Source organism: Erinaceus europaeus, chromosome 18 (genome assembly GCF_950295315.1).
Source record: "Erinaceus europaeus chromosome 18, mEriEur2.1, whole genome shotgun sequence".
NCBI lineage: Eukaryota > Metazoa > Chordata > Mammalia > Eulipotyphla > Erinaceidae > Erinaceus > Erinaceus europaeus.
Genome location: NC_080179.1, coordinates 54,526,356 through 54,538,904, shown reverse-complemented (window position 1 = coordinate 54,538,904; position 12,549 = coordinate 54,526,356). Strand labels below are relative to the sequence as shown.

Below are 12,549 nucleotides of genomic sequence, written 5' to 3'. Positions count from 1 at the left end.
TTTGTTAACATAGCCATCTCAACTTCATCAACTTTGTGCCGTCTGTTAGCAGTGTCTTTTTAAATTCCAAGTAGTATTACTCTTGACTATACAGTCAATGCTTCTTTTTTTTTTTAATTAATCTTATATAGTGACACCGTTCTCACCACCACCAAAGGTCTGTGTCCCTATCCTCACCCCCATATAATAGAGACTGAAAATCTACTCCTCCCCATGCCTCCCAGAGCTTTTCACTTAGGTGCAATACTCCAAACTAAGTCAAATTCTGCCTTGCATTTCCCTTTTTATTCTTTTCTCAATTTCTGTTAATGAGTGGCATTGTCCTATACTCATCTTTCTCTTTCTGGCTTATCTCTAGATTATCTCAGCAAATTGTGGTATATATACACAATGGAGTATTGCTCAGCTATTAAGAATAATGAATTTCCCTTTTTCAACCCATCTTCTGTGGAGTTAGAAGGAATTATGTTAAGTGAGATAAGGGTTCTTTTTTAATTTTTTTATATTTATTATTGGATAGAGACAGTGAAATTGAGAGGTATGGGGAATGTAAAGAGGGATAGACAGAGATACCTGTAGCCCTGCTTTACCACTCATGAAACCCTTCCCCCCCCCCCCACAGGTGAGGAACAGGGGCTTGAACCAGGTCCTTGTGCACTGTATTTATTTTGGATAGAGACAAAGGACAAAGAAATTGGGAAGGAAGATGAAGAAGAGAGACACCTGCAGGTGTGCTTCACTCATGAAGCTTCCCACATGCAGGGTGGGGAGTAGGGGCTCAAACCCAGGTTCTTAAGCATGGTAATGTGTGCTCTCTACCAAGTACGCCACTGCCCAGGCCCCCCATAACTTTTCTTTTTTTTTAATATGGAATGCTTCACAAATATGCATGTCATCCTTGTGCAGGGGCCATGTGAATCTTCTCTGTATGGTTCCAATTTTAGTGTATGTGCTGCTGAAGCAAGCACCCCCCATAACTTCTTTATCTAGGTTCCTGTTGTTGGACATACCAAGTTGATTCTGTTTTAGCTGTTGAACATCAGGGAGGGTAATACATTATTTTGAATTAAATACATTTTTCTTAGTTGGAAAAATTAGTATTTATCAATGCAGCCTCTGTCTTTAAAACAGAATTCGAGAACTCACCTCATCCAGAATTGGTTTGCTCACTCGCATCAGTGGTCAGGTGGTACGGACTCACCCAGTTCACCCAGAGCTTGTAAGCGGAACATTCCTGTGTTTGGACTGTCAGACAGTGATCAAGGATGTAGAACAGCAGTTCAAATATACACAGCCAAACATCTGCCGAAACCCAGTTTGTGCAAACAGAAGAAGGTTCCTGCTAGACACAAATAAATCAAGATTTGTTGATTTTCAAAAGGTATTAATTTCAGTTTTCAGTTATACTTATGCTTATCATTTTTAGCTGATTGTAGCTTTTTAGACAATATTCAGTTTTCATGCAAGTCAAAGAAACATCTAAAAAAGGGAGTCGAGCAGGTAGGGTAGCACAGCTGGTTAAGTGCATGTGGTGCAAAGCGCAAGGACTGGCATAAGGATCCTGATTCCAGCCCCCGACTCCCCACCTGCAGGGGAGTCGCTTCACAGGCGGTGAAGCAGTTCTCCAGGTGTTCTCTCCCCTCGCTGTCTTCCCTTCCTTTCTCAGTTTCTCTGTCCTATCCAACAACGACATTAATAGCAACAACAATAACAAGGGCAACAAAAGGGCAAATACATTTTAAAAAGAAGAGGAAACATCTAAAAACTTTTAAAAAGAAACATCAAATGGGCATGGACCTGTCTTGCTAAGCAGTGCTGATGTGTTTTAAGGAGGTGTGATTTTATCTGTCTTAAACAGAAGATTAGCTAGCACATAAGGTAAGAGTTTGGTGCAGGAGATTCAGTCTGGGGCTTTGGAGCCTCAAGCTTCAGTCTCTTTGCATAACCATTATGCTACCTACCCCCACCTGCAATAGTAAAACTTTAAAAAATAATAAAGGAAGATTAAGGGGACAATAGCATATAGGTTTTTTTTTTTTTAATTATTTATTTAAAAAAGGAGACATTAGTAGTCCGGGAGGTGGTGCAATGGTAAAGCTTGGGTCTCTCGAGCATGAGGTCCTGAGTTCGATCCCCAGCAACACATGTGCCAGAGTGATGTCTGGTTCTCCTCTCTCTCTCTCTCTCTCATATCTTTCTCACAAATAAATAAAATCTTTTAAAAAAAAAAAAAAGGAGACATTAACAAAACTGTAGGATAGAAGGGATATAATTCCCACCACCAGATCTCCCTATCCCATCCCCTCCCCTGATAGCTTTCCCATTCTTTATCCCTCTGGGAGTATGGGCCCAAGGTCACTGTGGGTTGCAGAAGGTGGAAGGTTCTGTAATTGTTTCCCTGCTGAACATGGGCGTTGACTGGTCGATCCATACTCCCAGTCTGCCTCTGTCTTTCCCTAGTTGGGTGGGTCTCTGGGGAAGCGAAACATATAGTTTTTTTTTTGCGGGGGCCAGAAGATGGCGCACCTGGTTGAGCGCACACATTACAGTGCATGCGGGCACAGGTTCAAGCCCCCGGTCCCCACCTGCAGGGGGAAAGCTTCACAAGTGGTGAAGCAGGGCTGCAGATGTGTCTCTGTCTCTCTCCCTCTCTGTCTCCCCCTCTGCTCTCAATTTCTCTCTGTCACTATCCAGTAAATCAATAAAATAAATAAATAAATAATAAAGAAGGTTTTGAAGTTGTTACCTGGGCAAGAGTTGATAGATGATAAGAATAGGGAGTGTGTTTCAGATATCTGTAGGACTTAGTAAATTTGTGAATGGAGGAAAGGAAAAGTTGCATTAAGCTCAAGCATAGGAAAATGAGTACCACATTATACTGAATTATTAATACTTAATTCAGTTTTTAATTTTTACTTTTCTATGCTTACATCCCCACTCTCCCAGCACTGATCTCCTCTGGCTTTTGAGGGTACACCTCTTGGCCCCTTACTGTTAAGTTTTTTCATCAGCAGAAGACCAAAGCACCACTCTGCTCTGGCATATGCTCTGGCATATGCCAGTGCAAATCCTGTACCTGCTGAGCCTCTTCCCCAGCCTTATTTTTTTAGTAGATGGACTCTCAACCAAATTGAAAGAAAACAAAGCTTTTTTAATTGGCACCAGGGTTATCACTGGGGTTCTGTACTGGCACTGTGAACCACCACTCCTGGTGGCCATTTTTTCCTTCTATTTTATTGGATAGGACAGAGAAAAATTGAGGGAGAGAAAGATAGACATCTGCAGACCTGCTTCACTATTCATGAAGCAACCCCCTTGCAGGTGGGGAGCAGGGGCTCGAACTTGGGTCTTTTCACATGGTAATGTGTGTGCTTAAACAGGTGGGCCACTGCCTGGCCCCTGGAAGGATTTTTTTTTTTTTTTTTAGCTTTTATTATCTTTATTTACTGGGTAAAGACAGCCAGAAATTGAGAGGAAGGGAATATAGGGAGAGTGACAGAGAGACAACTACAGCCTTGCTTCACCATTTGTGAAGCTGGCCCCTACAGGTAGGGGCCAGGAGCTTGAAATCAGGTTCTTGTGCACTGTAATGTGAGTGCTCAACCAGGTGCACCACCACCTGTCCCTCCTGAAAGAAAAAAATTTAAGATCAACTTTGTTTTTGTCTGGGATCAAACCTGCAGATTAATACATGCAGAGCATGTACACTGTCTCTGAGCTATATATATATCCCCAGCTCAGGAACAAATTTAAAATGATTGTTTGCATTTGTAAAAATCTGAAAATAGTAATGTAATTTATAATGTGACTGTACATTTAATTAGGTTGTATACCATTTGAAACAGATTTATCAAAGTTGAGATATTTCTGCAGTAGGGCACAGGATTTGCATGTTTGATTCCCAGTACTACATATGCCAGAACTAAGTCTTCCTCTGTATCAGTTACACAGACAGGAGTGTTTTTTTTTTTTTTAATCAGTGAAACAAGCAGAGGATTTTTAGGCAGATTTTATTTATTTATGAAAGATGAGAAAGAAAATCAGATCATTCTAGTACATACACTGCTGAAGATTAAAATTGAGATCTCATGCTTGAGAGTCCAACACTTTATCTGTTTTGCCACCTCCTTGACTACCAAAAAATATTTTTAAAATTCTCATAATAGGCCATTTGTTTGTTGTTATAGGTTCGAATTCAAGAAACTCAAGCTGAACTTCCTCGAGGAAGTATCCCCCGAAGCTTAGAAGTGATCTTGAGGGCTGAAGCTGTGGAATCAGCTCAGGCTGGTGACAAGTGTGACTTTACAGGAACACTGATTGTTGTTCCTGATGTTTCTAAGCTTAGCACACCAGGTTAGTTTTGTGTGACTGAAGTATTGCAAATTCTCTATTACCTAAACAAGACAAATTGATCTTGTTACAAAGTAGTATTCTGAAAATTTTCAAGTTCTAAATGAGATCTTTGGATTTGTTGGCTTCATTTGTTCTGAACAATTTTATTCGAGATATCAAACAACTTATTATTGACTGTTTCAGGAGCACGTGCAGAAACTAATTCCCGTGTGAGTGGTGTTGATGGATATGAAACAGAAGGTATTCGAGGACTCAAGGCCCTTGGTGTTAGGGACCTTTCATACAGATTGGTGTTTCTTGCTTGCTGTGTTGCACCAACCAACCCAAGGGTAAGTCTTAGGATAGCAAAACTTGGAAAAACTTCTCCCCAAACTTCCCCCTAAGAAGTCTTCTGACACATTTGAATTATCTGCTGTTTTTTATATATATATTTATTTTCCCTTTTGTTGCCCTTGTTTTTTACTGATGTTATTGATGTTGTCGTCATTGTTGGATAGGACAGAAATGGAGAGAGGGGGAGAGAAAGACACCTGCAGTCCTGCTTAACCAGTGGCCTGTGAAGTGACTCCCCTGCAGGTGGGGAGCCGGGAGCTCAAACCAGGACCCTTACTCCGATCCTTGCACTTTATACCACAAGCACTTAACCCACTGCGCTACCGCCCAACTCCCCTGAATTAGATTAAACTGTGGTTGCATTTATTCTTCCATTTTTAGTGATGCTGGTGGTAGTGGTGGTGTGTGCATTTAAAATAGTGCAAGGAAATGACCGCAGGGCCTTATACAGTAGCTCTGAGCAACTGCCCCAGGTCCATTTTTATGTGATTCCTTATTATTTTTTAGTTCAGAGAAAGAGGAGAGAGGCTATGGCAGCACTCCACCATTCATGGAGTACCTTTGTTCCTCTCTTGTGCCTAGAATCAAACCCAGAGTCCCCTGCATAAACTGCTATTGAACCATCTCCCTCCCTAGCTCTTTATTCCTTTTTTAATATTTATTTAATTTTTTTTTGCCTCTAGGGTTATTGCTAGGGCTGGGTGCCTGCACTGTGAATCTTTTGCTACCATTGTTGTTGTTGTGGTTGTTATTGCTGTCATTGTTGTTGGATTGGAAAGGGGGAGAGAAACATAGACACTCCTTCACTGCTTGTGAATCGACCCCCCTGCAGGTGGGGAGCCGGGGGCTCAAACCAGGATCCTTCCGCCAGTCCTTGTGCTTCACACCATGTGTGCTTTACCCACTGCACTACTGCCCAGCCCTTATTCTTTATTTTTTAAAACCAGATCTTACCATATCTACTTTTCTGAGCTTGAGGGAAAACAAGAGACCTTGATTTTAAAATACTAGTAAAAATTGCCCACACGGTTTGTTTTTGTGTTATCACAGTTCTCTCACATACTTCTGAGAAAAGTGCACACTTAGAAAGATTTAGTAACTTTTACATAATAGATTTTGAAGTTGACCTCCCAAGCTGTATTTTTGAGGGAAGTTCTTGTTCTTACATATTATTTTGATTGTTTCTGTACAACTGTGTTTTGTTTGTTTTTACTTCTCAGTTTGGAGGGAAAGAATTAAGAGATGAAGAACAGACAGCTGAAAGCATTAAGAACCAAATGACTGTGAAGGAGTGGGAAAAAGTGTTTGAAATGAGTCAAGATAAAAATCTATACCACAATCTTTGTACAAGCCTATTCCCTACTATCCATGGTAAGAATTCTGTTTACTTTTGGTATAAACTTGAAAGTACCTGTGACATCTGCCATGTAGGTTAAGACTGGGAAATTAAATGAAGTCCACAAGCACCAAAATTAGAAGCCAGCTATTTTCACCCAGTCTTAAACTGTGCTTCAGCTGTATCTGCTCTTGTGGCTCATCGATATGCCTTTGTAGTTTCCTATGAATTTATTTAACCTCTTGCTAAGAAAATATCTTGTGTTTTGTTTCAGGTAATGATGAAGTAAAACGGGGTGTCCTGCTGATGCTTTTTGGTGGTGTTCCAAAGACAACAGGGGAAGGGACTTCTCTTCGGGGGGATATAAATGTATGCGTTGTTGGTGACCCCAGTACGGCCAAGAGCCAGTTTCTCAAGTGAGTGTTTGCCTGAAGTATATAGCAAGAAGAGCAAATGATGGTTGGTGGAGTAGATAGTATAATGGTTATGCAAAAAGACTCTAATGCCTGGGGTTCAGAGTTTCAAGTTCAATTCCCCATGTCGCCATAAACCAGAGAGAACCAGAGAATCACTCTGGCATATGTGATGCCAAGGTTTGCATTTGAGATCTCAGGCTCCATGTACCCCTCCCCCCGAAAAATAAAAATACACACAACTTGCTTTATTTAAATATTTTAAATTTATTTTCATGAGCACCAGGGTACCCCTCAACTCTGGTATTATGCTGTACAAGGGGTTGAACCTGGTACCTTTTAATTGACAAGCTTATATATTAACTCTTGTGCTCTGTCCCCAGCGCTGTTATTTTTGTTGTTGGTGGTGGTGATGGTGTACTTCAACTTAAGAAATCATATCATACCACACTGCTAATTTAGCAGAGTAGTTTATTACAGATTACAGGTATTGTTACAGTAACATCATAATGACATTCATTTTTATTTTGGTGCCTTTGGGTAAAGAAACTTTCTGTGATTTTTCAGTGGGAATTGTTTTTAACCTATAGATAAATTTGAGGTAATTTATTTATTTTATTATTTTTTATTCTCTTGTTGCCCTTGCTGTTTTATCATTATTGTGGTTATTATTTTTGTCGTTGTTGGATAGGACAGAGAGAAATGGAGAGAGGAGGGGAAGACAGAGAGAGGGAGAGAAAGATAGACACCTGCAGACCTGCTACACTGCCTGTGAAGTCACTCCCTTGCAGGTGGGGAACCAGAGCTCAAACCAGGATTCTTACACCAGTCCTTACGCTTTGTGCCATGTGCGCTTAACCCACTGCTACCGCTCAACTCCCTTGTTATTTATTTTTAAAGTTAATTGATTATGAATTATAGAGAACCAGAACATCCTCTGGCACATGCAGTGCAGGGGATACAACTTGGGCTCACATGTTTAGAGTTCAGCACATTATCTACTATGACACCTCCCAGGCTACTGAGGTGATTTCCATATCTTTGGGTTTTCCTTTTGTTTTTACTGATGCACTAACCAGCTCTGATTTATGGTGATGTTAGAGATTACACCTGGGATTTTTGGTACCTCAGGCTTGAATGGGTGTGTGTGGTTTTTTTTTTTTAGTTTGTTTTTTATATAATAATTGTGCTATCTCTCCACCCCTTACTTGGGTCTTTAATCTCTCTCTCTTCTAAAGATTTTATTTATTTATTTATGAATGAGAAAGACTTCGGGGGGGGGGAGAAAGAACCAGACATCACTCTGGTACTTGGCGCTGCCAGGAACTCAGGACCTCTCACTTGAGAGTCCATTGCTTTTCCACTGCACCATCTCCCGGACCACAGTCTTTAATCTCTTTTAGCAATATTTTATAATAATTTCCAAGTTGGCACTTTTGTTAAAAATCACTCCTTGTTTTTTTATTCTTTGATACTATTCTAGTGAAATTGTTATTTTCATTTTGATTATTGCAAATAGGTGAAGTATAAGATCTTATAATCATGGCTGTTGAACTGTTACTAAAGATTTCTTTAAAATTTATGTTTTTGGCATGTATGGATTTCTTTTTTTTATTTATTTCTTTATTGGGGAATTAATATTTTACATTCAACAGTAAATACAATAGTTCGTACATGCACAACATTCCCCAGTTTCCCATTTAACAATACAACCTCCACTATGTCATTTATCATCCTTCATGGACCTGTATTCTCCCCACCCACTCCCACCCCAGAGTCTTTTACTTTGGTGCAATATGCCAATTCCATTTCAGGTTCTACTTGTGTTTTCTTTTCTGATCTTGTTTTTCAACTTTGGCCTGAGAGTGAGATCATCCCATATTCATCCTTCTGTTTCTGACTTACTTCACTCAACATAATTTTTTCAAGGTCCATCCAAGATCAGCTGAAAACGGTGAAGTCACCATTTTTTACAGCTGAGTAGTATTCCATTGTGTATATATACCACAACTTGCTCAGCCACTCATCTGTTGTTGGACACCTGGGTTGCTTCCAGGTTTTGGCTATTACAAATTGTGCTGCCAAGAACATATGTGTACACAGATCTTTTTGGATGGATGTGTTGGGTTCCTTAGGATATATCCCAAGGAGAGGAATTGCAGGGTCATAGGGTAGGTCCATTTCTAACCTTCTGAGAGTTCTCCAGACTGTAATCCACAGAGGTTGGACCAATTGACATTCTCACCAGCAGTGCAGGAGGGTTCCTTTGACCACACACCCTCTCCAGCATTTGCTGCTGTTAGCTTTTCTGATGTATGACATTCTCACAGGAGTACAGTGATATGTCATTGTTGTCTTGATTTGCATTTCTCTGACAATCAGAGACTTGGAGCATTTTTTCATGTGTTTCTCGGCCTTTTGGATCTCTTCTGTGGTGAATATTCTGTCCAAGTCCTCCCCCCATTTTTGGATGGGGTTATTTGTTGTCTTGTTGTTGAGTCTGACGAGCTCTTTATATATGTTGGTTATTAAATTCTTATCTGATGAATGGCATGTAAAGATCTTCTCCCATTCTGTGAGGGGTCTCTTGGTTTGGGTAGTGGTTTCTTTTGCTGTGAAGAAGCTTTTTAATTTGATGTAGTCCCATAGGTTTATACTTGCCTTAGTCTTCTTTGTAATTGGATTCATGTCATTGAAAATGTCTTTAAAATGTATGCGGAAAAGAGTTCTGCCAATATTTTCCTCTAAGTATTTGATAATTTCTGGTCTAACATCCAAGTCCTTGATCCACTTGGAATTTACTTTTGTATTTGGTGAAATATAGTGAGTCAGTTTCATTCTTTTGCATGTTTCAACCCATTGTTTCCAAGACCATTTGTTGAAGAGACTCTGCTTTCCCCATTGAATAGTCTGGGTACCTTTGTCAAAGATTAGATGTCCATAGGTGTGGGGCCTCATTTCTGGGCTCTCAATTTTATTCCACTGGTCAGTGTGTCTGTTCATGTTCCAGTACCAAGCAGTTTTGATGACAGCGGCCCTGTAATATAGTTTGAGATCTGGGATTGTGATGCCTCCGGTTCTGTTCTTTTTTCTAAAGATTGTTTTGGCAATTCTAGGTCTTTTCTGGTTCCAGATAAACATTTGTAGCATTTTTTCTATTCTCCTAAAAAATGTGCTTGGGATCTTGATGGGGATAGCATTAAATTTGTAGATGGCTCTGGGTAATATATTCATTTTGATGATGTTAATTCTTCCAACCCATGAACATGGAATATCTTTCCACTTCTTTGTGTCTTTTTCAATTTCCTTGAGTAGTGACTCATAATTTTCAGTATACAAGTCTTTCACTTCCTTGATTAGATTTACTCCTAGATATTTTATTGTTTTTGTTACTATAGTAAAAGGAATTGATTTCTGGATTTCAATTTCTTCTAACTTAGTGTTTGCATAGAGGAATGCCACTGACTTTTGAATGTTAATTTTATAGCCTGACACATTACTGTATTGCCTGATGATTTCCAAAAGCTTCTTGCTGGATTCCTTAGGTTTTTCTGTGTATACAATCATGTCATCTGCAATTAGGGAGAGTTTGACTTCTTCTCTTCCAATCTGTATGCCTTTAATCCCTTGCTCCTGCCTGATTGCTATGGCAAGAACTTCCAACACTATGTTGAATAGTAATGGTGATAGTGGGCAGCCCTGTCTAGTACCTGATCTGAGGGGAAATGCTTCCATTTTTTCACCATTGAGTATGATGTTGGCTGTAGGTTTGCTATATATAGACTCCACTATCTTCAGGAATTTTCCATCTATTCCCATTTTTTGTAGTGTTTTGATCATAAAGGGATGTTGTATTTTGTCAAAGGCTTTCTCTGCATCTATTGATATGACCATGTGGTTTTTGGTCTTGCTTTTGTTGATATGGTGGATCACATTGATTGATTTACGGATATTAAACCAACCTTGCATGCCTGGGATAAACCCCACTTGGTCATGATGAACAATCTTTTTGATATACTGCTGTATCCGGTTGGCTAGAATTTTGTTCGATATTTTCGCATCTATGTTCATCAGAAATATTGGTCTGTAGTTTTCTTTTTCGGTTGTGTCCCTGTCTGCTTTTGGTATCAGGGTGATGTTGGCTTCATAGAAGCTGGCAGGGAGTATTCCAGTGTCTTCACTCTTCTGAAAGACTTTCAAAAGTAGAGGTATCAGTTCTTCTTTGAAGGTTTTGTAGAATTCATTTGTAAAACCATCTGGTCCAGGACTTTTATTTTGGGGGAGATTTTTGATAACTGTTTCAATTTCATTAGCTGTGATGGGCCTGTTCCTGTTATCCACTTCCTCTTTACTTAGTTTTGGAAGTTGGTAGGTAAATTGTCCATTTCTTCCAGGTTCTCTAGCTTGGTGGCATATAGTTGTTCATAGAAGCCACGCCTGATATGTTGAATTTCTGCGTTGTGATATCTCCTCTTTCATTTACTATCCGATTTATTTGGGTCTTCTCCCTTTTTTTTTTTTTTTGTGAATCTGGCTAAAGGTTTGTTGATTTTATTTACTCTTTCGAAGAACCAACATTTACTTTCGTTGATCTTTTGTATGGTTTTCCTATTCTCAATGTTATTTATTTCTGCCCTAACTTTAGTGATTTCTGTCTTTCTGGTTGCTTTAGGGTTCCTTTGTTGTTGTTCTTCTAGGTCTTTAAGATGTGCAATCAGGCTGTTTATGCTTTTTCTTGTTTCCTAATGTGTGCTTGTATAGCTATGAACTTCCCTCTTAGGACTGCTTTAGCTATGTCCCAAATATTTTGATAGCTTGTGTCTTCATTTTCATTGAACTCTCGAAACATTTTGATTTCTTCCTTGATTTCCTCTTTGACCCAGAAGTTGTTAAGAAGTGTACTGTTGAGCTTCCACATTTTGGGACTGTTAGTAATCTTTTGTTGATTGTTAAGTGTTAGTTTAATTCCACTGTGGTCTGAGAAGATGCTTGGGATGATTTCAATGCTCTTGAATTTTCTGATGCTGTCTTTGTGGCCTAACATATGGTCTATCCTTGAGAATGATCCATGTGGATTTGAGTAAAATGTGTATTCCAGTTTCTTGGGATGAATGACTCTGAAAATGTCCAATAGTTCTACTTTATCTATCTCTTCATTTAGCTCCCTTATGTCTTTATTGATTTTCTTCCTGGATGATCTGTCAAGTTGAGAGAGTGGGGTGTTGAAGTCCCCTACTATGATTGTGTTACTGTTAATATATTGCTGTAGCTCTTTCAGTAGAAGTTTGATGTATTTAGATGGCTTCTCATTGGGTGCATAGATGTTAGTAATTGTAAGTCCTCTTGATTGACTGATCCTCTGAGCATTAAGTAGTGTCCATTCCTATCTTTTTTAATCTTACCTATTTTAGTCTATCATGTCAGATATGAGAATAGCTGTTCCTGCCCTTTTTTGTGGGCCATTGGCTTGAATGATAGTTTTCCATCCTTTCACTTTAAGTCTGTGTTTATCTTGTTGAGTTAGGTGGGTTTCCTGTAGACAGCATATTGTTGGGTTGTGTTTTCTTCTTTTTTTTTTATTTTTTATTTTTTTTATTTAAGAAAGGATTAACAAAACCATAGGGTAGGAGGGGTACAACTCCACACAATTCCCACCGCCCAATCTCCATATCCCACCCCCTCCCCCAATAACTTTCCCATTCTCTATCCCTCTGGGAGCATGGACCCAGGGTCATTGAGGGTTGCAGAAGGTAGAAGGTCTGGCTTCTGTAATTGCTTCCTCGCTGAACATGGGCGTTGACTGGTCGGTCCATACTCCCAGTCTGCCTCTCTCTTTCCCTAGTAGGATGGGTCTCTGGGGAAGCTGAGCTCCAGGACACATTGGTGGGGTCTTCAATCCAGGGAAGTCTGGCCGGCATCCTGATGATACCTGGAACCTGGTGACTGAAAAGAGAGTTAACATACAAAGCCAAACAAATTGTTGAGCAATCATGGACCCAAAGCTTGGAAAAGTGGAGAGGAAGTATTAGGGAGGTACTCACTGCAAACTCTAGTATACTTCTGCTTTCTTACTTTGGTGCCATACTCCAAACTCAGTCAATTTCTGCTTTGCGT

The 12,549-nt window shown here is 39.7% G+C and overlaps 1 protein-coding gene and 1 non-coding gene across 2 annotated transcripts in view; one reads left to right on the top strand and one right to left on the bottom strand.

Moving 5' to 3' along the window:
- MCM6 (minichromosome maintenance complex component 6) overlaps positions 1–12,549 on the top strand; it is a 38,190-nt gene that overhangs the window by 5,809 nt on the left and 19,832 nt on the right. Inside the window, exons 4-8 of the mRNA XM_060178047.1 lie at positions 1,132–1,381; positions 4,188–4,353; positions 4,537–4,682; positions 5,907–6,057; positions 6,297–6,438. Coding sequence (XP_060034030.1) covers positions 1,132–1,381; positions 4,188–4,353; positions 4,537–4,682; positions 5,907–6,057; positions 6,297–6,438 — 855 coding nt within the window. The remainder of the gene's footprint in view (positions 1–1,131; positions 1,382–4,187; positions 4,354–4,536; positions 4,683–5,906; positions 6,058–6,296; positions 6,439–12,549) is intronic.
- LOC132534493 (U6 spliceosomal RNA) lies at positions 862–968 on the bottom strand. Its single transcript, XR_009546203.1, has one exon. It is a non-coding gene; the product is annotated as a U6 spliceosomal RNA (small nuclear RNA).